This window comes from Hypomesus nipponensis, chromosome 22, assembly GCF_054491055.1.
Source record: "Hypomesus nipponensis isolate SF chromosome 22, ASM5449105v1, whole genome shotgun sequence".
NCBI classification, from domain to species: Eukaryota; Metazoa; Chordata; class Actinopteri; order Osmeriformes; family Osmeridae; genus Hypomesus; species Hypomesus nipponensis.
This window is the reverse complement of record NC_140382.1, coordinates 12022501-12042614: the sequence shown is the minus strand read 5'-3', so window position 1 is coordinate 12042614 and position 20114 is coordinate 12022501. Positions and strand designations below refer to the sequence as shown.

The following is a 20114-nucleotide window of genomic DNA, read 5'->3' as shown; positions in this document are numbered from 1 at the left end:
TGTGTGTTTATATGCCACTTGTGCCTGTGTGTGTGCGTTGTTGTAGCATGGTGCGTGTGTGAGTCTCAGGGCGTGTGTGTGCTCCCAGCGTGAGGGTGTGAATGCGGGTGAAAGAGTCTCAGTGGGGAGTTGAGCATGTTGAGCTGATGAATACAGAGATATGACAGTGATACATGGAGATGTTTACTGTAAACAGAGATGGAGGGAGCAAGAGAAAGAGCAAGGGAGAGAAAGAGGGAGAGTGTATGAGGGTGGGGGGAAGGAAAAAAAAAAGGACCTTGTGCCAAATAGTTTTTAGTTGTTATTGTTTTGGGTTTCTTGGCAAAAAAAAGAGAAAGGGATTGAGAAAGAGAAGCTAGAGATCATGCCAACCACAACTGAAATGGCAAGATAATGAGAAAGTGAGATGTCTTCTCTCTCTCTCTCTCTCTCTCTCTCTCTCTCTCTCTCTCTCTCTCTCTCTCTCTCTCTCTCTCTCTCTCTCTCTCTCTCTCTCTCTCTCTCGTTCTATCACTCCGTCACTACGATGTGTCTGTCAAGTGGAGGTATGACATCATGGTTGGAAGGGTGTTATTGCTGACTGAATGGAGAATGCTCACCGACACGCTTGGCTCACGTTCAGCGCATGTTCAAACAAAGGACATGCGCGCGCACACACACACACGCGCACCAAAGTACCGTGTCCGCTCCCGATCCCATCAGTGGAGACAATACAGGCAGTGTTTGCACTAGACGCACACACACACACACATACACACACAGGACAACAAACAGGCATGGAGAGTGGGAGACCATGGAAGAACACCCCAGCATCCCAAAGTCTCCTAGCCCTTGAGAATGTCTCCCCTAGTTGGATTCTCTCTGCAGGCTGGGCTCCATGTGGCTTCAGTTTTCATCACAAAATCTGATTGCTTTTGCAACCTTTGATTTGTTTAATTATAGTTTCTTTCCAGCTCGGGTTGTAATTTTAATTGGCGAGAGATTTGATTTGGTGTGTGTGTTTGTGTGTGAATATATACCTCCATGTGTGAGTGCACCTCAGTGTGTGTGTGTGAGTTGATGGATGAACTTGCAGCCTGTTAAGCAGGGGACATTCCTTCCTGTGTTCCCCCGCTGCGCCATGGTAACCAGACAGGAGGGCTATGGTGGCCCACAGCAGCCAAATGAGGCGGCAGTGATGTCCCGCTTAACCTCGTATTGAAAAATGACTTCACTCTCTCATCAATGGAGCTGTTCTGAACGCCCCGCCACGCTTACACACACACACACACACACACACACGAACATTGTGCACTCTTAAGTTTTTTTTAATTGACATGCAGTGGGTATTTTCCCAACAGTTGGGTTGGCATAGTTAACTATTATGTGGTTCAGACAAGCAGACATCACACAATAAATACACTCACACAAACACACACACGGCATTCTTTGGTGTCCAGAACGTGTATTAAGCATTTTGTAAAATGAAGATCATGTTTTGCTCCAACATGATCTCAAGACCATATTTAGATACCTAGATGTAGTGCAGTGTGTGTAGTGGATGGTAGATGTAGTGCAGTGTGTATAATGGATGGTAGATGTAGTGCAGTGTGCGTAGTGGATGGTAGATGTAGTGCTGTGTGTGTAGTGGATGGTAGATGTAGTGCAGTGTGTGTAGTGGATGGTAGATGTAGTGCAGTGTGTGTAGTGGATGGTAGATGTAGTGCAGTGTGTGTATAGTGGATGGTAGATGTAGTGCAGTGTGTGTAGTGGATGGTAGATGTAGTGCAGTGTGTATAATGGATGGTAGATGTAGTGCAGTGTGTGTAGTGGATGGTAGATGTAGTGCAGTGTGTGTAGTGGATGGTAGATGTAGTGCAGTGTGTGTATAGTGGATGGTAGATGTAGTGCAGTGTGTGTATAGTGGATGGTAGATGTAGTGCAGTGTGTGTAGTGGATGGTAGATGTAGTGCAGTGTGTGTAGTGGATGGTAGATGTAGTGCAGTGTGTGTAGTGGATGGTAGATGTAGTGCAGTGTGTGTATAGTGGATGGTAGATGTAGTGCAGTGTGTGTAGTGGATGGTAGATGTAGTGCAGTGTGTGTAGTGGATGGTAGATGTAGTGCAGTGTGTGTAGTGGATGGTAGATGTAGTGCAGTGTGTGTAGTGGATGGTAGATGTAGTGCAGTGTGTGTATAGTGGATGGTAGATGTAGTGCAGTGTGTGTATAGTGGATGGTAGATGTAGTGCAGTGTGTGTAGTGGATGGTAGATGTAGTGCAGTGTGTGTAGTGGATGGTAGATGTAGTGCAGTGTGTGTAGTGGATGGTAGATGTAGTGCAGTGTGTGTAGTGGATGGTAGATGTAGTGCAGTGTGTGTATAGTGGATGGTAGATGTAGTGCAGTGTGTGTATAGTGGATGGTAGATGTAGTGCAGTGTGTGTAGTGGATGGTAGATGTAGTGCAGTGTGTGTAGTGGATGGTAGATGTAGTGCAGTGTGTGTATAGTGGATGGTAGATGTAGTGCAGTGTGTGTATAGTGGATGGTAGATGTAGTGCAGTGTGTGTAGTGGATGGTAGATGTAGTGCAGTGTGTGTATAGTGGATGGTAGATGTAGTGCAGTGTGTGTATAGTGGATGGTAGATGTAGTGCAGTGTGTGTATAGTGGATGGTAGATGTAGTGCAGTGTGTGTATAGTGGATGGTAGATGTAGTGCAGTGTGTGTATAGTGGATGGTAGATGTAGTGCAGTGTGTGTATAGTGGATGGTAGATGTAGTGCAGTGTGTGTATAGTGGATGGTAGATGTAGTGCAGTGTGTGTATAGTGGATGGTAGATGTAGTGCAGTGTGTGTATAGTGGATGGTAGATGTAGTGCAGTGTGTGTAGTGGATGGTAGATGTAGTGCAGTGTGTGTATAGTGGATGGTAGATGTAGTGCAGTGTGTGTATAGTGGATGGTAGATGTAGTGCAGTGTGTGTATAGTGGATGGTAGATGTAGTGCAGTGTGTGTAGTGGATGGTAGATGTAGTGCAGTGTGTGTATAGTGGATGGTAGATGTAGTGCAGTGTGTGTATAGTGGATGGTAGATGTAGTGCAGTGTGTGTATAGTGGATGGTAGATGTAGTGCAGTGTGTGTAGTGGATGGTAGATGTAGTGCAGTGTGTGTATAGTGGATGGTAGATGTAGTGCAGTGTGTGTAGTGGATGGTAGATGTAGTGCAGTGTGTGTGTAGTGGATGGTAGATGTAGTGCAGTGTGTGTATAGTGGATGGTAGATGTAGTGCAGTGTGTGTATAGTGGATGGTAGATGTAGTGCAGTGTGTGTATAGTGGATGGTAGATGTAGTGCAGTGTGTATAGTGGATGGTAGATGTAGTGCAGTGTGTATAGTGGATGGTAGATGTAGTGCAGTGTGTGTATAGTGGATGGTAGATGTAGTGCAGTGTGTGTATAGTGGATGGTAGATGTAGTGCAGTGTGTATAGTGGATGGTAGATGTAGTGCAGTGTGTGTATAGTGGATGGTAGATGTAGTGCAGTGTGTGTATAGTGGATGGTAGATGTAGTGCAGTGTGTGTAGTGGATGGTAGATGTAGTGCAGTGTGTGTATAGTGGATGGTAGATGTAGTGCAGTGTGTGTATAGTGGATGGTAGATGTAGTGCAGTGTGTGTAGTGGATGGTAGATGTAGTGCAGTGTGTATAGTGGATGGTAGATGTAGTGCAGTGTGTGTATAGTGGATGGTAGATGTAGTGCAGTGTGTGTATAGTGGATGGTAGATGTAGTGCAGTGTGTGTATAGTGGATGGTAGATGTAGTGCAGTGTGTGTATAGTGGATGGTAGATGTAGTGCAGTGTGTGTAGTGGATGGTAGATGTAGTGCAGTGTGTGTATAGTGGATGGTAGATGTAGTGCAGTGTGTGTATAGTGGATGGTAGATGTAGTGCAGTGTGTGTATAGTGGATGGTAGATGTAGTGCAGTGTGTGTAGTGGATGGTAGATGTAGTGCAGTGTGTGTAGTGGATGGTAGATGTAGTGCAGTGTGTGTATAGTGGATGGTAGATGTAGTGCAGTGTGTGTATAGTGGATGGTAGATGTAGTGCAGTGTGTGTATAGTGGATGGTAGATGTAGTGCAGTGTGTATAGTGGATGGTAGATGTAGTGCAGTGTGTGTATAGTGGATGGTAGATGTAGTGCAGTGTGTGTATAGTGGATGGTAGATATGTAGTGCAGTGTGTGTATAGTGGATGGTAGATGTAGTGCAGTGTGTGTATAGTGGATGGTAGATGTAGTGCAGTGTGTGTATAGTGGATGGTAGATGTAGTGCAGTGTGTGTATAGTGGATGGTAGATGTAGTGCAGTGTGTGTATAGTGGATGGTAGATGTAGTGCAGTGTGTGTATAGTGGATGGTAGATGTAGTGCAGTGTGTGTATAGTGGATGGTAGATGTAGTGCAGTGTGTGTATAGTGGATGGTAGATGTAGTGCAGTGTGTGTAGTGGATGGTAGATGTAGTGCAGTGTGTGTAGTGGATGGTAGATGTAGTGCAGTGTGTATAGTGGATGGTAGATGTAGTGCAGTGTGTGTATAGTGGATGGTAGATGTAGTGCAGTGTGTGTAGTGGATGGTAGATGTAGTGCAGTGTGTGTATAGTGGATGGTAGATGTAGTGCAGTGTGTGTAGTGGATGGTAGATGTAGTGCAGTGTGTGTAGTGGATGGTAGATGTAGTGCAGTGTGTATAGTGGATGGTAGATGTAGTGCAGTGTGTGTATAGTGGATGGTAGATGTAGTGCAGTGTGTGTATAGTGGATGGTAGATGTAGTGCAGTGTGTGTATAGTGGATGGTAGATGTAGTGCAGTGTGTGTATAGTGGATGGTAGATGTAGTGCAGTGTGTGTATAGTGGATGGTAGATGTAGTGCAGTGTGTGTATAGTGGATGGTAGATGTAGTGCAGTGTGTGTATAGTGGATGGTAGATGTAGTGCAGTGTGTGTATAGTGGATGGTAGATGTAGTGCAGTGTGTGTATAGTGGATGGTAGATGTAGTGCAGTGTGTGTATAGTGGATGGTAGATGTAGTGCAGTGTGTGTATAGTGGATGGTAGATGTAGTGCAGTGTGTGTATAGTGGATGGTAGATGTAGTGCAGTGTGTATAGTGGATGGTAGATGTAGTGCAGTGTGTGTAGAGTGGATGGTAGATGTAGTGCAGTGTGTGTATAGTGGATGGTAGATGTAGTGCAGTGTGTGTATAGTGGATGGTAGATGTAGTGCAGTGTGTGTGTATAGTGGATGGGTACAGGTCAGTGCTGGAGTGTTTGTGACCAAATGGTTGCAAGTTGAAATCCACTTTAAAAGCATCTGCTAAATGAACACATCATTAAAACTTTAAGTTTCCATATCTTCACTTTATATTTGTACTGGGGTTGGTGTGTAGCTAAAGTTTTCTAGTATAGTACTCTAGTATAGCCTTTTATTTGCGGATGCTCTTTTGTCATAGCCCAAGGCTATTTGCTCACTTAGTGATTCTATTGTGCGTCTTTACTCCATGACAGTGTTTGTGCGTATGTGTGTGTGTGTTTCTGTGTGTGTGGGTATGTGTGTAGTTCTACAGTAGAAGACTCAAGCCCTTAGGGCAGCTAAGAGCTTCTACAGAAAGAGCAACAGAGAATAGCAGCGATGCATGACAGGCACACACACACACACACACACACACATAGTTTCGGTGACCTAGAGGAGGTTGAATGATGGCAGTAAGGATTCCAATGGAAAAAAGGATGTCTGCACTCAGGCTTTCTCACACAGTGAGTGAGTGTGTGTGTGTGTGTGTGTGTGTGTGCGTTTAGGAGCATGTATATGTGTGTTTGCACTTGTAATTTTTGCTCATTCTGAGATACTGCTCACTCTCTATATTTACCCAGTGTTTGTATTTACCTGCTCTGTGCTGTCTGTTTCTTCTATTTACTTTCTTCGAGGCATTATAATGTGTATGTATGTGTGAGTGTTTGTGACACGCCACAGGGCACTCTTCATGATGTCTCTCTTGTGTGGAGTAGAATTTAAAGCACTTTTGAGATGATCTGGCTAGAAGGATCTGAATCACAGTATACAGAGAGCAAGAAAGAAACAAGGAGGGAGGGAGGAGGGGGGAGAGAGAGAGAGACAGAGAGACAGAGAGACAGAGAGACAGACAGACAGACAGACAGACAGACAAACAGACAGACAGACATACAGACAGACGGAGAGCAAGTGAGAGAAAGAAAGATTGAGCAAAAGAGGAAGACAGTGAGTGAAAGACCAAGAGGGAGAGAGACACAGAGAGAGGGAGGGAGGGAGGGTGGGTCTTGGTAACCTGCATGGTGAGAAAAAATCTCCAAGGGCTATCTGGAGTACTGCCTGTCAGGATCTGGAGTATTGCCCCACCGTCTCTGACACCTCATACAGACCCTCTAGGACCCCTGCTGAAAAAGACCCCGGTTGTTCTTCTCCGACCTCCAGCCTTTGAGCATGTCCTAACCTGCCTGTCAACAGTATAACAGGAAACAGGATCACAGGAACAGTTTCAATGACTGCAAGGTTACACAATATCCACTCAACACTGAAGTCCCTGTACATATATTCTTTTAATTACATTTTATCTATTGTGTTCTCCAAGTTTTGCAAGCATGTGTGTGTGTGTGTGTGTGTGTTTGGTGGATGGGTTTGAGTGCTGTATGCCTGTGTGTATGCATGTGTGTTTATGCTGGCGTGTGTGTGTGTGTATGCTGGCAAATGTGGGGTTGTAAATGATGGTGGGAAACCATTGTCTAGAGCGTGAAATAGTCTAAAACTATTCGAGAGAAACCACCATGCCACTTATTGCTGAACCGTGTGTGTGTGTGTGTGTGTGTGTGTGGTGGAGTTTTATTGCTCTGCCTAATATGTGGGAAAGAAGGTTGGAGAAGAGCAGAAAAGGTTGTAGAGAGAAATAGTTTGATAGAGAGATCAAGAAAGAGAGACCAAAGAGATTGAGAGAGAATGAGAGAGAGGGATACTGAGATAGAGAGAGAGGGGGGGAGAGGGGGAAAGAGAAAGTGGATGGAAAATGTAGGGGGCCAATGCGCATGTGTGGTGGAGTACGCAGGTGTGTGTGTGTGTGTGTGTAACGTCTGTGTGTCTGTCTTCACTGGGCTTTGGGTAGCAGCCTTATTACAGTCTCATTACATCAGTCCCCTTCTTCCATTACACACACACACACACACACACACACACAGACACACTCACAGACACACACCGTCAATCAACCCACTAACAGGTCAGGGCTAGAATTTGGTATTCTGGAAACGTTAATCAGTGTGTGTGTGTGTGTGTGTGTGTGTGTATGTGTGTGTATGTCACAGCTGTTCAGTGCATTACCATCTAATTTGACACCCTTGAATCACACACACACACACAGAAACACACACACACTTCTCTCCTTTGATCATGCTGACCCTAGTCGTTTCTCGCATGGATGACTGATTAAGATTGGGAAACAAGATGTGCAGATGGCTTAACTAACACACACACCAACACATATCGACACACACACACGCAAGCACACACACACGCACAGCTAATCTAATTTAGACAACTGGGGCCAACTTTAAAGGGGATATATGAAACTTTGAGTGGGTTAGCTGTTAGCTTCTCCGATTGAAGTCTATGGGAGTTGTAGCGTTAGCTTAGCTCCCGGGGGCATTGTCAAATTTGTTGTCTAGGGGTATCTGTGGCTGACACTTTCAGCTTTCACGGTCAACGTTTGCAACTGTGTCTCTCTGCTTTGAGAAGGAATGTACACACAACATGAATTCCCTCCTTTTACCATCAGAACATTTGAGGTTGTCCATTTGGTGTCTTTATGAGTGTACATTATGATGACAAGAAAACGGTTCACTTATACATGCCAAAGTGATTAACCACTGAAACAGGCCATGTTCTCTTAAGTGTGTTTGTGTGTGTGTTTAGTTCTGTGACATATGTGGGAGAAAACTGACCTCCCAGCGTCCGCCTGTCTCTCTCTCTCTACCTCTCTTTCTTCCACCCCCCCTCCATCTTCCCTGGTCAAATATTCTGTGTGAATCCTGAGACAAGCCATTGAGAGACGTCCTTCTGAGATGCGGTGTCTTAAATGTCACATTTAAGCGCCATTGAGCTTGGTGTGTGTGTGTGCATGTGCACTGTCAACTGGTGTGTGTGTGAGTGTGTGTGTTTGCGTGTGAGGGAGAATGAGTGTGTATGCTGTATCAGTGCGTGTGAATGTGTGTGTGTGTGCTCAAAGTGGACAGATGGCGGGGGACAGCTGGGCCGGAGTGACAAGTGTGTGTGACCCGAGTGTTGGCTGTGGTGAAAGAGAGAAAGAAAACATTGACGGAGTGAAACTATTTGAGGGGGAATATTTCAGTGGGCTTGTGTTTGCCAGGGGCTGGCAAATAGTGAGTGGGGAGGCTGGAGACATCTTGAACTGATTTGGAGAGGGAGGGAGAGAAAGGGAGGGAGGTAGGAAGAGAGGGAGGGAGAGAAAGTGGAAGGGAGGAATTTACTTTATTGTTCATATTACTTTTCTTTTTTTTCTAGTTTAGTTTCCATTTCAAACTCATTTGCAATTTTGGCTTCCTTTCTTCATTCCTTCCTTCCTCCTTATGCATTTCCTCTTACTGTACCCCTTCCCTTTCTCTCTCTCTCTTTCTCTCTCTTTCTCTCTCTTTGTCTCTCTCTCTCTCTCTCTGTTCTTTAAGTGAGCTCTGCAGGTGTGAGTTCTGGATAAACTTGTCTGACCTTTGACTTGGCTCAGACACAGCTAGTTGAGTGACGAATCCTTCATTTCCCCAAACAGGGCACGAGTGGACGATTGACGAAAGGCTCATTCTCACACTGAGCTCAAGTGTAAAGCTTTGGGGACATGCAGACATTCAGACAGTCAGACATGCACACAATCAACACACAAACACACACACTCACACACACTGACTAATAGGGCCTGCGGGGAGAAAGCTGATCTTTGCCTGCCATTGGACCGATGAGAGGCAGCCTCCTAGTAGCCCTCTGCAGTGTGTGTGGTGTGTGTGTGTGCATTGTACTGTGAACTATAAGGGGGAGCCAAAACAGGTGATGTGTGGGTGGGGGAGGGGGGATAGAGTATGTTTACAGGTGGGTGAGAGACCCAGAGGAAGATGGTGTGTGTGTGTGTGTGTGTGTGTCCGCAGCTTAAGCAGCATGTCACTCAGAGCTGCTGGGTAAACATAGGGTGGGAAAGGGAACACCACACACTCTCAGAGCAAGGTGTGTGTGTGCGCATGCTTTGTCAACTGTGAACAATGACACTTAGGTGGATAAGTTAACCCCTGTCTTGCTACTGTGCTAGAGCCATCGCTGTCACCGATATCTACCACCTACGTTGGCACATCAATCAAATCCAATTGGATTTGTGTTGCCCTTTTTACAAGCAATGTCACAGATGTCGACAAATGGGCTCATAACCGAATGTAAACATGATGCGTTTTCCTTGGCTACTTCCTGTTGGGGCGGCGCTTAAACCGTAAGGTCAGAGACTTTTGTTTACCGAGTGCTTAGGTAAACTAGGATTATGTTCATCAAAGTGAGCAATGTTAAACTGTCTGCTCGTGCCAACAAACAGCATTGGGTCTGACAGCTTGAATACATTGCATGAATGGAATTGACTGGATGAAATCCATATGATGTTGATGAAGCTCTCCCTCCCTTTCATTCACCGTCCTCTCCCATTGCCTTTATGTGTTGTAGGGAGGGTGTGCGGTGCTTTGTTGGCCTAACTCACAGGGCGTTCAATTGATGTTGTTTGCCAGCTTTCAGGTCCGGCTCTTTTCATCTCAAATGTCACCGCTGATGAAGGGAATGTGACAAAGGATGGTTGAGTCAATGAGCGGATGGGGAGATGGATGGATTCCTTCAGGAAAGATGAATAGGGTGAAGGGCAATAGATGTTCTTGGCTTTTCTCCGTCGTCTTGAACAAGGGATGACAGTGGAGGACCAGAAGAAAACGAGGAGGTTATTTTCGAAGATTGGGTCATGTCGTTCAGGGCTACGTCAGGTCAGATGAGGGGGAGAGGACACGCACTCACCACATTCTATTTACCCTGTGGAAGAAGCCAACAGGAAATGGCACAGGCTGTCACTGAGCAGCGGTGACTGTGGTCGAGGGACTAGACTCACAATTGTGGGTGTGTGCGTGTGAGTGCGTGCGTTTGTGTGTGCGTGTGCGTGTGTGTGTTCCCTCCTACTCGTGTGCCTGTGTATGCTTGACCATTTTGAGCTCTGAACAGAAACTTTTGTCAATTATATATATGCTGACCTAAACATAAACACACACACACGCGCACACATACACACGCACACAGGGCTTATCTATCAGATGGGGTGTGTAGGTGTTGGAGGCGCTGGATATTGACTTGTAGAGACAGAGACAACGGCGAGCCCAGAGAACACGCCGCTATCGGAATACGATTAATACTGTCTGTCTGATGGATTAGACTCATTAGAGGAGAGGGGGAGGAACAGAGGGGGCGAGAGAGAGAGAGGAAGAGAGAGAGAGGAAGAGAGCGGGAGGGAGGGAGAGAGAGAGAGAGAGAGAGAGAGACAAAGAGAAAAAAGGATAGGGAGAAATCCAGGTTCAGGCTTAGTGTCCCTCCCTCCCTCACTCACTCACTCACTCACTCACTCACCCACTCACTCTCTCTGTCTTTCTGCTGTCCCTGATACCCAGTGTTCATTCTGATAGAACAGTTCAAGGTCCTGGCACAGATCCATGATATAATCTTTCTGTTTCAGTGTACTCGTCTACACACTGGGTTCTGCGTGTGTCTGTCTATCAAAGGTTCCCTTTTCTTGAGATGAAAGTAGGTGTGTTGTTGTCCTGCCATGTACTTGATAAGTCTGTGTGTGTGTGTGTGTGTGTGTGTTAGTGTGTGTGTGTGGAGAGATTAGCCTTCACACAGAACACGTGTGTCACTATCGGAATGGTTACAAGCAGAAAGACATGATAGCATCTGTTACATAAACTTCAACCAGCCAGCCAGTGTGTGTATGTGTGTGTTTGTGTGTATAGAGCTACATTTGGTCATTACAGGCTTCCTGAAAGTTAATTTTGCCATTGAAATGTGAATAAGCGGGTGTGTGTTTTGTGACAATGTGAGAGCATGTGTGTGTGTGTGTAAGAGAGAGACAAACAGAGATGTGTGTGTGTGTGCATAATGCGTTTGTGTGCATGTGTCAGGTGAGATGAACGACTGTATGCAGGTGCAGGTCTGGCCAGCAATCCCACCCCTTGATGAAGCCAGCGGCCTGAACACACACTTTCTGTTGTTGTAAATGAAAGCGCATCGCTGCCTGGCCTATTGAGGCTCCGCAGGCAGGTAATCATTCCCTGCTCTCCTCCGGTGTCCCCCTCCAGCTCTCTTCTTCTCCTCTCTGGAGATGTGTTCTTTAAACAGGTCTGACTATTTAATGATGCGTCTAAACATTTCAGATGAAGTCACCGCCTCCGAGGCTTGACTCATCGCTTCCTGGTCCCTTGTGAGTCAGCTGGTTGTGTGGGTGTGCACATGTGTGCACGCGCACACACACACACTTTGCAGACTATCACACGCTTTTTAATTCATGCTTTACTTTCACCCAATCAATCATGAAGTCATTAGCAAAAGTATTGGCATGGCAACCAGCAATAATCATTTGGCTTGTCTTGGTCAACTCCAATCTAGCCTCTGTCTGTAGACACGAGGCAACCTTGTGCATGCACATCTTATCCTAGAAGAGTTTGACACGGCATCCACAGGGTTGTGTTATTAGAGTCTGGATTATGTGGGGCCCCTTGTGTCCGGTTTATAAAGGGTTAGGGTTAGGATTAGTTAGAGACAGGACAGTTTAAATATGTTTTGCATTAACGTACCTTCTGAAACAGCCTAGTCTCCATAGCAACTCGTTACCTGACATAGAAAGAGCGAGAAAGATTGAAGCAAAGGTGTAGAGCTAAGGGGAGAAAGAGGGAGAGAGGGAGAGAACAATGGAGAGTGGGAGAGGGAGAGAAAACATTATTCAAGGGAAATAAGAACAAAATGTCAATAGTAGCTGAGAGATTAGAGAAGAGATTAACTTTTTGTATGTGTGTGTGTTTCTCTCTCTCACACACACAAACACACATTTTCACACACATACACAGACACCCTAGCACATTCCCAGGTGTTGACCAGTCTCCTCCCTGCATTGTCTCCAGCCTTTCGACCCTGTCTTTTCTCTCTTCTACCCGTCTCTCTCTCCCCGGCTCTACTTCTCCTCTGCTTGTCCTTTCTTCCTAATTGCTCTCAGAAGTGTGATCTTGGGGGTCCACTCCAAGGCAGTGCCCTCGGAATTAACTCAAGGGCCCCTGCCCCCCTCCCACCCTGGCAACCCCTTTCCTCATTCTCTTTTGTGCAACATGCTCTCTCTCTCTCTCTCTCTCTCTCTCTCTCTCTCTCTCTCTCTCTCTCTCTCTGTCTCTCTCTGTCTCTCTCTCTCTCTCTCTCTGTCTCTCTCTCTCTCTCTGTCTCTCTCTCTTTTCCGTCCCTTTGTCTTGTTTTCTCTCTTGGGTGTATCTCATCATCATCTCTCTTTCTCTCTCTCTGTTCATATATTTGTCATTCTCTCTCCTTCCCTCCTGCTCTCTCTCCCTCTTTTCCCTCTCCCGTTTTCCCTTGCTCTGTCTCCATTCACACATTCTTATAGTTAATAGGATTAAAGCAGTCCCAAAGGGATTTGAACAACATAATTAGTTTACTGCTTTGCCACCCTGGACACACACACGCACGCACACACACACACACACTGGAATCCCTGGTCTGCCAATGTAGCAAGGGATCTTGCCGCCACAAGGGAGCATACACAAATGTGTGTGTGTGTGTGTGTGTGAGGATGTTGAGAGAGAGAGAGAGAGAGAGAGAGAGAGAGAGAGAGAAAGAGAGAGAGAGAGAGAGAGGGGGGGGGGAGAGAGAGAGAGAGAGAGAGAGAGAGAGAGAATAGAGTGCTGCTCTTTCAGTCTCGGGGTCTTCTTAGACACGCTGGCCATCAAAAGCCCTTCTCAGTCTAAAAAGCTCCTTTAGAAAAGCAGCATTAAGCTCTTAACACTGGGGACCTGACTCTTTCACACAGACACACACACACAAGCACGCACACACACACGCACAGGCACACAACACAGCCCACCGAGGGAGAGCAAGAAAAAAAGGTGCAAGTAGCGAGGGATGATGCAGGCGGAGCAGAAAGAGGACGTGGGGAGAACGAGGGATGAAGAACAGAAAGCAGGTTGTCCGATCTGTGCATCTGTGATTGGTTAGGGAAGAACGTTGGGGTGTTAAGTGAGCTCAGTCTGTATATGTGTGGGTGTGGGTGTGTATGGGCGTGTGTGTGTTTCTAGTTATCCGCATGGCGGGTGAGCCGTCAGCTGTCACGCTGTTGATTGATGGGTTGTCAGACGAAAGTGAAGAATCGTCTCGAAGCACAGCAGTCTGTCTGGACCCCAGTGTGTGTGTGTGTGCGTGTGAGTGTGTGTGCGTGCGTCTGTGTGTGCGTGCGTGCGTCTGTGTGTGTGTGTAAATTGTAGGCTCCTCTTTCTGAACTTTCCTAAGTTAGCAGCAGGGCACACTCGTGAGTTCCTGTGCAGTACTGCTTTGGTGCCTCCGGCCCCCTCACACACACACACACATACACACACACACACACACACAATAACACACACACATGCAGACACACACAGCTCAGCGGGAGCCTCTTTTTAATGAAGGCACCAGACTCCGCCTCTTCCTCATTTAGGCACAGGGGCAGAGGTGAAAGGTCAACTTGTGGGAAGTCCAATAACAAGACCAATTTAGGCGAGTAGGGAGAGAGAGAGGAGGAGGGAGGAGATGGATGAAAGGAGGATTATACTCGTCTTTCTACCCCACTCAGACCAATGAGACTGCTCCCCTGAAATGGAGTTTAGAGAACCACAGGGAGAGTTGCTGTCTGTCCCTCCCTCCTCCTCCCTCCCTCCCTCCCTCCCTCCCTCCCTCCCTCCCTCCCTCCCTCCCTCCCTCCCTCCCTCCCTCCCTCCCTCCCTCCCTCCCTCCCTCCCTCCCTCCCTCCCTCCCTCCCTCCCTCCCTCCCTCCCTCCCTCCCTCCCTCCCTCCCTCCCTCCCTCCCTCCCCTCCCTCTCTGTCTGGTGGTCTTGGTGATGAATGGGGTTTAGAGTGGCCTTCTGCACTTCCTAAAGAGCCCCTCACTAACCCACTCTGTCAATCATATACTGGGAGAGAGTGTTTGTGTGTGTGTGTGTGTGTGTGTGTTTGTGCGTGTCTCCATGCTTCTCACACTGTGTGTGTGAGGGTCTGTGTTCAGCTCAGTCTGTGCTCCTACGCATCTGACTGTGTATTTGTTTCTTTGTGTGTGTGTGCGTGTGTCCGTGCGTGCGCACAATACTTACAGAGCCGAACTCCCTTCATCATACATCACAAGGAGAGAGAGAGAGAGACGGCACAAATCAATTTCCCATCATTCCCCAAGCTCTGTTACAGGAGATAGATGCAGATATGCCCCCCCCACCCACATTCAATCAACAGTCTGTATATTTTCCAATCAGTTCAGCCCCGTGGGTGGTGACATAGGACACTGGGGTGGGGGAGGGGGGGGGGTGGAGAACCTGTCCTATACGTTCCAGAGAGCAGGGATAAGTGCTTCGGCCCGTCCACCATCTAACTTGCCACTTATGGAGCGTAGAGCAGAGACTCTGTGGTGGTTTGTGTCAGCTCTGCGCGGTGCCCACCTGTCTTCCTGTCAGACGGAATCTAATAACTCTCTAACTGGTTACTGGGACTGACAGGATGAAGGTACATTGTGCTGGTTGGGTGTGCATTCAGATCCAGTACTCTCACAGACAAGGTCAACGAGTGTGTGTGTGTGTGTGTGTGTGTGTGTGTGTGTGGGCGCGGGTGGAGTGTGAATGGGTGGTGTTCATGTGTAGGACTTGCTGTGTGTGTGAAGGGATAGTATGTGTGTGTGTGCAGGGGTAGTGTGTGAGTATGTGAGATAAAGCAGGAGAACTTCAGGAGTGTTTATTTGATATCAGCATTATGCAGTTAAACGAACACGGCTGTTTGCTTAACCCCCTTTGGCCTTGTCAAAATAGTATCAGCATACACATTCTGTTTGAAACCTGTGTGTGTGTGTGAGAAGGTGAAATAAAGGGATGAAATGGAAAGGATGGTGAGAAAAGACAAAAGAGATCAAAATAAATGTATTCTCATTATACTAATTCAAGGATACTGCCTGGTGACAAAACATTGAACGCCAAAATAATCCCTTATAATCGTGTGTGTGTGTGTGTGTGCGTGTCAGTAGCGAGGTGACAAGGTTAAGTTTGCTTTAGACGATAAAGCAAATAACCCTTTAGTACAGCATATTTCCTTTTCAGCTCATAATTTTAGCTTTAGATACATAACAGGGCTTATGCTCAAAAATTTGTGTGTGCTTGTATGTATATTTTTCATAGTTTGAACCTAAGGAATGTAGCTTAGCATCAGCAGTTAGCTTATTAGCACGCCACGGGGTCACGTAGCCTCTGCAGGGGTTAAAGGTCAACCTCATGGAGACTGGCTAGGTCACTGGTGAGAGGTTAGGCAGTTAGACTGCCGCCTGGCCACGCTATTGGTCAGAGCTGAGCCGTCAGCCAGACATAAAAACCACACACACACAGACGTACACACACGGACACATGCAAGGAAACACACACAGACACACACGCACACAGACAAACACACACACACATAGTTACACACACATTCCACTTACTTCCCCCCTCCGGCTAAAAGAACACCCTTTTCAGTCTTTTATCCCTAATGGTATCTGCCTCCTGAAGAGACAGAACTTATGTGTTTTATACCACCAGTGTATAGAGCTGTCTCCTAGGCCCTAGCATTAATCTAGAACATTCCGGTAAGGCAGTCTGTATTTCATCTAGTCCATCTTCTTATGACTGTGTTTAGATGAGTTTGTGTGTTAATGTGCGTGGCAGGGGGAGAGCCTTATATGTCCAGTATATTAGCTGAAAATCCACTGTGTGTGAGTGTGGCAGGTACATCCTTAAATCAAGTTGCCATACCAACCAGCAATGGCTTGTATTTCACTTGTTGTGGGCGTAAGATTTAGTGGTGTCTCTCCACTGTGTATGTGCATGTGTGTGCATGATTGTGTATGTGTGTGCGTTTGTGTGTGTTGAATTTAGTGCGTCGGTTGACACAGCCATATTCTATTCCTGCAGGTTAGTTAAAGTGCCTGGAAATTAAATCTTCCAAAACCTCTCAACTCACACACACATCCATCATTATGTGCTGAGGTAGAGAGACAAAGAGGGAGCTAAGGAAGGTGGGAGGGAGAAAAGGAGAGACAGAGAGAGAGAGAGAGAGAGAGAGAGAGAGAGAGAGAGACAGAGACAGAGACAGAGACAGAGACAGAGAGAGAGAAGGAATGTGAGACGAAGGGGAGAGACAGAGAGAGAAAGAGAGAGAGAGAGAGAGAGAGAGAGAGAGAGAGAGAGAGAGAGAGAGAGAGAGGAGAGAGAAGAGAGAGAGAGAGAGAGAGAGAGAGAGAGAGAGAGAGAGAGAGAGAGAGAGATAGAGAGAGGGAGAGAGAGAGAGAGTGAAAGAGAGAGAGAGTGAAAGAGAGAGAGAGACAGAGAGAGAGAGAGAGAGAGAGACAGAGACAGAGAGACAGAGAGAGAGAGAGTGATAGGGAGAGAGAGAGACACAGAGAGAGAGACAGAGAGACAGAGAGAGAGAGAGAGAGAGAGAGAGAGAGAGAGAGAGAGAGAGAGAGAGAGAGAGAGAGAGAGAGAGCACTGGTGCCCTCTGTTGGTTGGTCTGTCAGAGCTACTGTAGTTTGGAGGTTTGGTTGTGTGTCTGAGGGATCATTCTGAAGATAACAGCCATATGTGAAGGCATAGGCACTGGGTAAAATGTATTCCCATCCTCATAGGATCATGATCTGTTTTTGGACTTCTTATGTCAGCGGATGCTGTTGATATTCACATCTCTCCTCCCTCTGTTTTCCTCTCTCCATCCCTCTCTCCCTCTCTCCTCTTCCCTGTCTCTCTTGCCCTTACCCCTCTACCTTTCTCTCACCTCCCCCTCTCTCTGTGTTTCTGTTTTTCTTTCTCCCCTCCTGCATCTTTCTCTCCCTCTCTCTCCCTCTCCTTCCCTCGTTCTCTCACCCACCTGTCTCTCTCGCTCTCCCTCTCTCCAGAGACCTCAGTGAGAACCAAATTCAGGGGGTCCCCAGGAAAGCCTTCAGGGGAGCTGTGGAAATCAAGAACCTGTGAGTTGCGTTATCAATGTACCCTATATGTGTGTGTGTGCGTGCGTGCAAACTCATGCCACCCTCCTCTTCACCTCTCTGCTGCGCATCAATATTTCAGTGTGTTTAAATGTCATCTTCCCTGTGTGTGAAGCCTGAACACTGTTTCAGGACAGATGCACGCAGACCCGACCATCAATATGTTTCCCCTAATTGTGTTTTTCTCCATCATAATTGAAAATAATTGTAGGATGTACGAATTTTCATGCGGACGCTAGTTATTTAAAAAGATGGATTTGTTGGCGTCCTGTTCTCTGCTGTGTCCACCGTCCGATTACTGTGTAAAAGGCCAAACCATTACCATTATAGACAGACACAGCAGGTTGCACATATGTGTGTGAGTGTGTGTGTGTGTGTGTGTGATGTACGGCCCATATATCTTAATGACATTGTCAAATGATGGTGAGTTTGAAAATGAGAGGCAGTGAAGGGAAAGACAGAGGAAGGCAAGGAGAGAGGGAGGGAATAGATTGGAAGGAGAGAGAGAGAGAGAGAGAGAGAGAGAGAGAGAGAGAGAGAGAGAGAGAGAGAGAGAGAGAGAGAGAGAGAGAGAGAGAGAGAGAGAGAGAGAGAGAGAGAGAGAGAGAGAGAGAGAGAAAGAGGTATGGGCAAGACTCTGGAGGAGAGACAGACAGAGACAGAGCACAGAAAAGAAGAAGACAGCATGAAGCGAGATGAAGAGATAGATGGAAGGAAGTATGGAGTTTATGTTTGGATGAGAGAAGGTGGTGTGGTGATTAAATATTGGAATAGTTTCAAGCCGGATGGACTAACGGACAATACGTGCATAAATAATGGACTTCTACAAATCACAGGATGGGATCAAAAATGTGGATGCTGTCTCACAGTTCTCTTTATTTCTTGTGTATGTGTGTGTGTGTTTGCATGGTTATATTTGTGTGTGTATTTGGGTTGGTTGTGTGTGCTCGAGCAGGCAGCTGGACTACAATCAGATCAGCTGTATTGAAGACGGAGCTTTCAGGGCACTGCGCGACCTGGAAGTACTGTGAGTGATCTTTTGACCTTTAACCTTGACTCTCAGAGCAACACAAATCTCAGCACTGTCTCATGCAGAAGCAGTGAACCCTGCACTATATCAACCTCTGACCTTGAGAGCTAGAATGATCTTGAAATCCGATTTTAGGAACACTTGTATACTAATATGTAATGTAAAATATAAAAGGAAAACTGATTAATTCTACTTGAGACAATTTCATTTGAATTCATGCTCACTGCATCCCATCCCCACCGACCCTCTCTCTCTCTCTCTCTCTCTCTCTCTCTCTCTCTCTCTCTCTCTCTCTCTCAATCCATCTTTCTCTCTCCCTCTCGCTGTCACTCTCTCTGTCCCACTCTCACTCTGTATCTCTCTCTTCATAGTACTCTCAACAACAACAACATCACTCGGCTGTCGGTGGCCAGCTTCAACCACATGCCCAAGCTGAGGACCTTGTAAGTGTTTCAAGAGCATTTTTATACCAGTACTTCTCAGTGCTAGTCTTTGATTGTGTCAGCCACTGTATCTGTGTTTGTATTTTTCTTCATCTGATATTTTGCTCTCTCTCTGCCTTCCCCCTTCCTCCCTCCCTCTTTTTCCTCCGCTGCCGCTGCCTACTCCTGCTCTCCTCCATCTACGGCCTCATCCTTTTCCACGCCTCTCGTCCCTCCAACCCACTTTTTGTTTCAAATCCCCCCCCCCCCCCACCTGCCCTTTCCCCCTCTCCTGTCACCCCCCCTCCCCCTCACCCCCCTTGACTTCTCTCTAAACCCCCTAACCCTTTCCACTCTGCCCCCTTTCCTTCTCCTTCTCCTTCTCCTCCCCCTCTCCCACTCTTTCCCTGTCCACTGCCTTGTCTCTCTCTCCCCTCCCCCAGCCGTCTCCACTCCAACAACCTGCTGTGTGACTGCCAGGTGTCCTGGCTGTCAGAGTGGCTGAGGCAGCGCCCCCGTCTGGGCCTCTACACTCAGTGCATGTCTCCGCCGCACATGAGGGGCCATAACGTGGCTGAGGTGCAGAAGAAGGAGTTTGTCTGCACGGGTAGGCGGAGTCCCATCACGCGCGTGTGTGTGTGTGTGAAGCTCAGTTTAGTGTGCGTGCGAGGCTCAGCCACGTGTGTGTGTGAGCAGCGGGACGATGGTTTGGGGAGTGTGTGATTTGATGTGCATGTGCCCCCACCCCCGTCCCCCCTTCTGTGTTGACGCTTGTGATCTGATGGGAATCGTTTTCACCTCTTATCGTTTTCTACCGCTCATGCTTTCAAGATGATGACGAAGGCAAGTGTTTCTGACCTACCACCCCCCTAGCTTCTAGCATCTTCCTGCACCACTACACACGGCTCTGTTGTTGATATTATTGCTAGTCTGCACAGTGTAGTCATGGAAAGATCTGACTCAAGAGCACATGAACTCGTACGCAGGATCATGTATGTTTGTCTGTTGTATCAGCCAGGGTCAAGCACACTCTGAACACCGCCGTAGGTCCCTGGGAATGTTTATAGTTGTCCAGCTCTATTCTTTATGATGAAGGCAATGGATGCTAACTGAGCTTTTGTCCCTCTGTGTGTGTATTTGTATGTATGTATGTATGTTTGTGTGTGTGTGTGTGTGTGTGTGTAGGTCACCAGTCCTCCTCCTCCTCCTGCAGTGTGCTACAGTGTCCAGAGTCCTGCACCTGCAGCAATAACATTGTGGACTGCAGAGGCAAGGGCCTAACGGAGATCCCCACCAACCTACC

At 47.0% G+C, this 20114-nt stretch overlaps 1 protein-coding gene across 3 annotated transcripts in view; it reads left to right on the top strand.

Moving 5' to 3' along the window:
- The window catches only part of slit2 (slit homolog 2 (Drosophila)), a 69071-nt gene that overhangs the window by 28837 nt on the left and 20120 nt on the right, over positions 1-20114 (top strand). For all 3 annotated transcript variants that reach the window (XM_084686383.1, XM_084686384.1, XM_084686382.1), the window contains exons 5-9: positions 17270-17341; positions 18315-18386; positions 18761-18832; positions 19255-19418; positions 19997-20114. The exon at positions 19997-20114 is cut by the window's right edge and continues 18 nt beyond it. In XM_084686383.1, the coding sequence (XP_084542509.1) occupies positions 17270-17341; positions 18315-18386; positions 18761-18832; positions 19255-19418; positions 19997-20114 (498 nt within the window). The remainder of the gene's footprint in view (positions 1-17269; positions 17342-18314; positions 18387-18760; positions 18833-19254; positions 19419-19996) is intronic.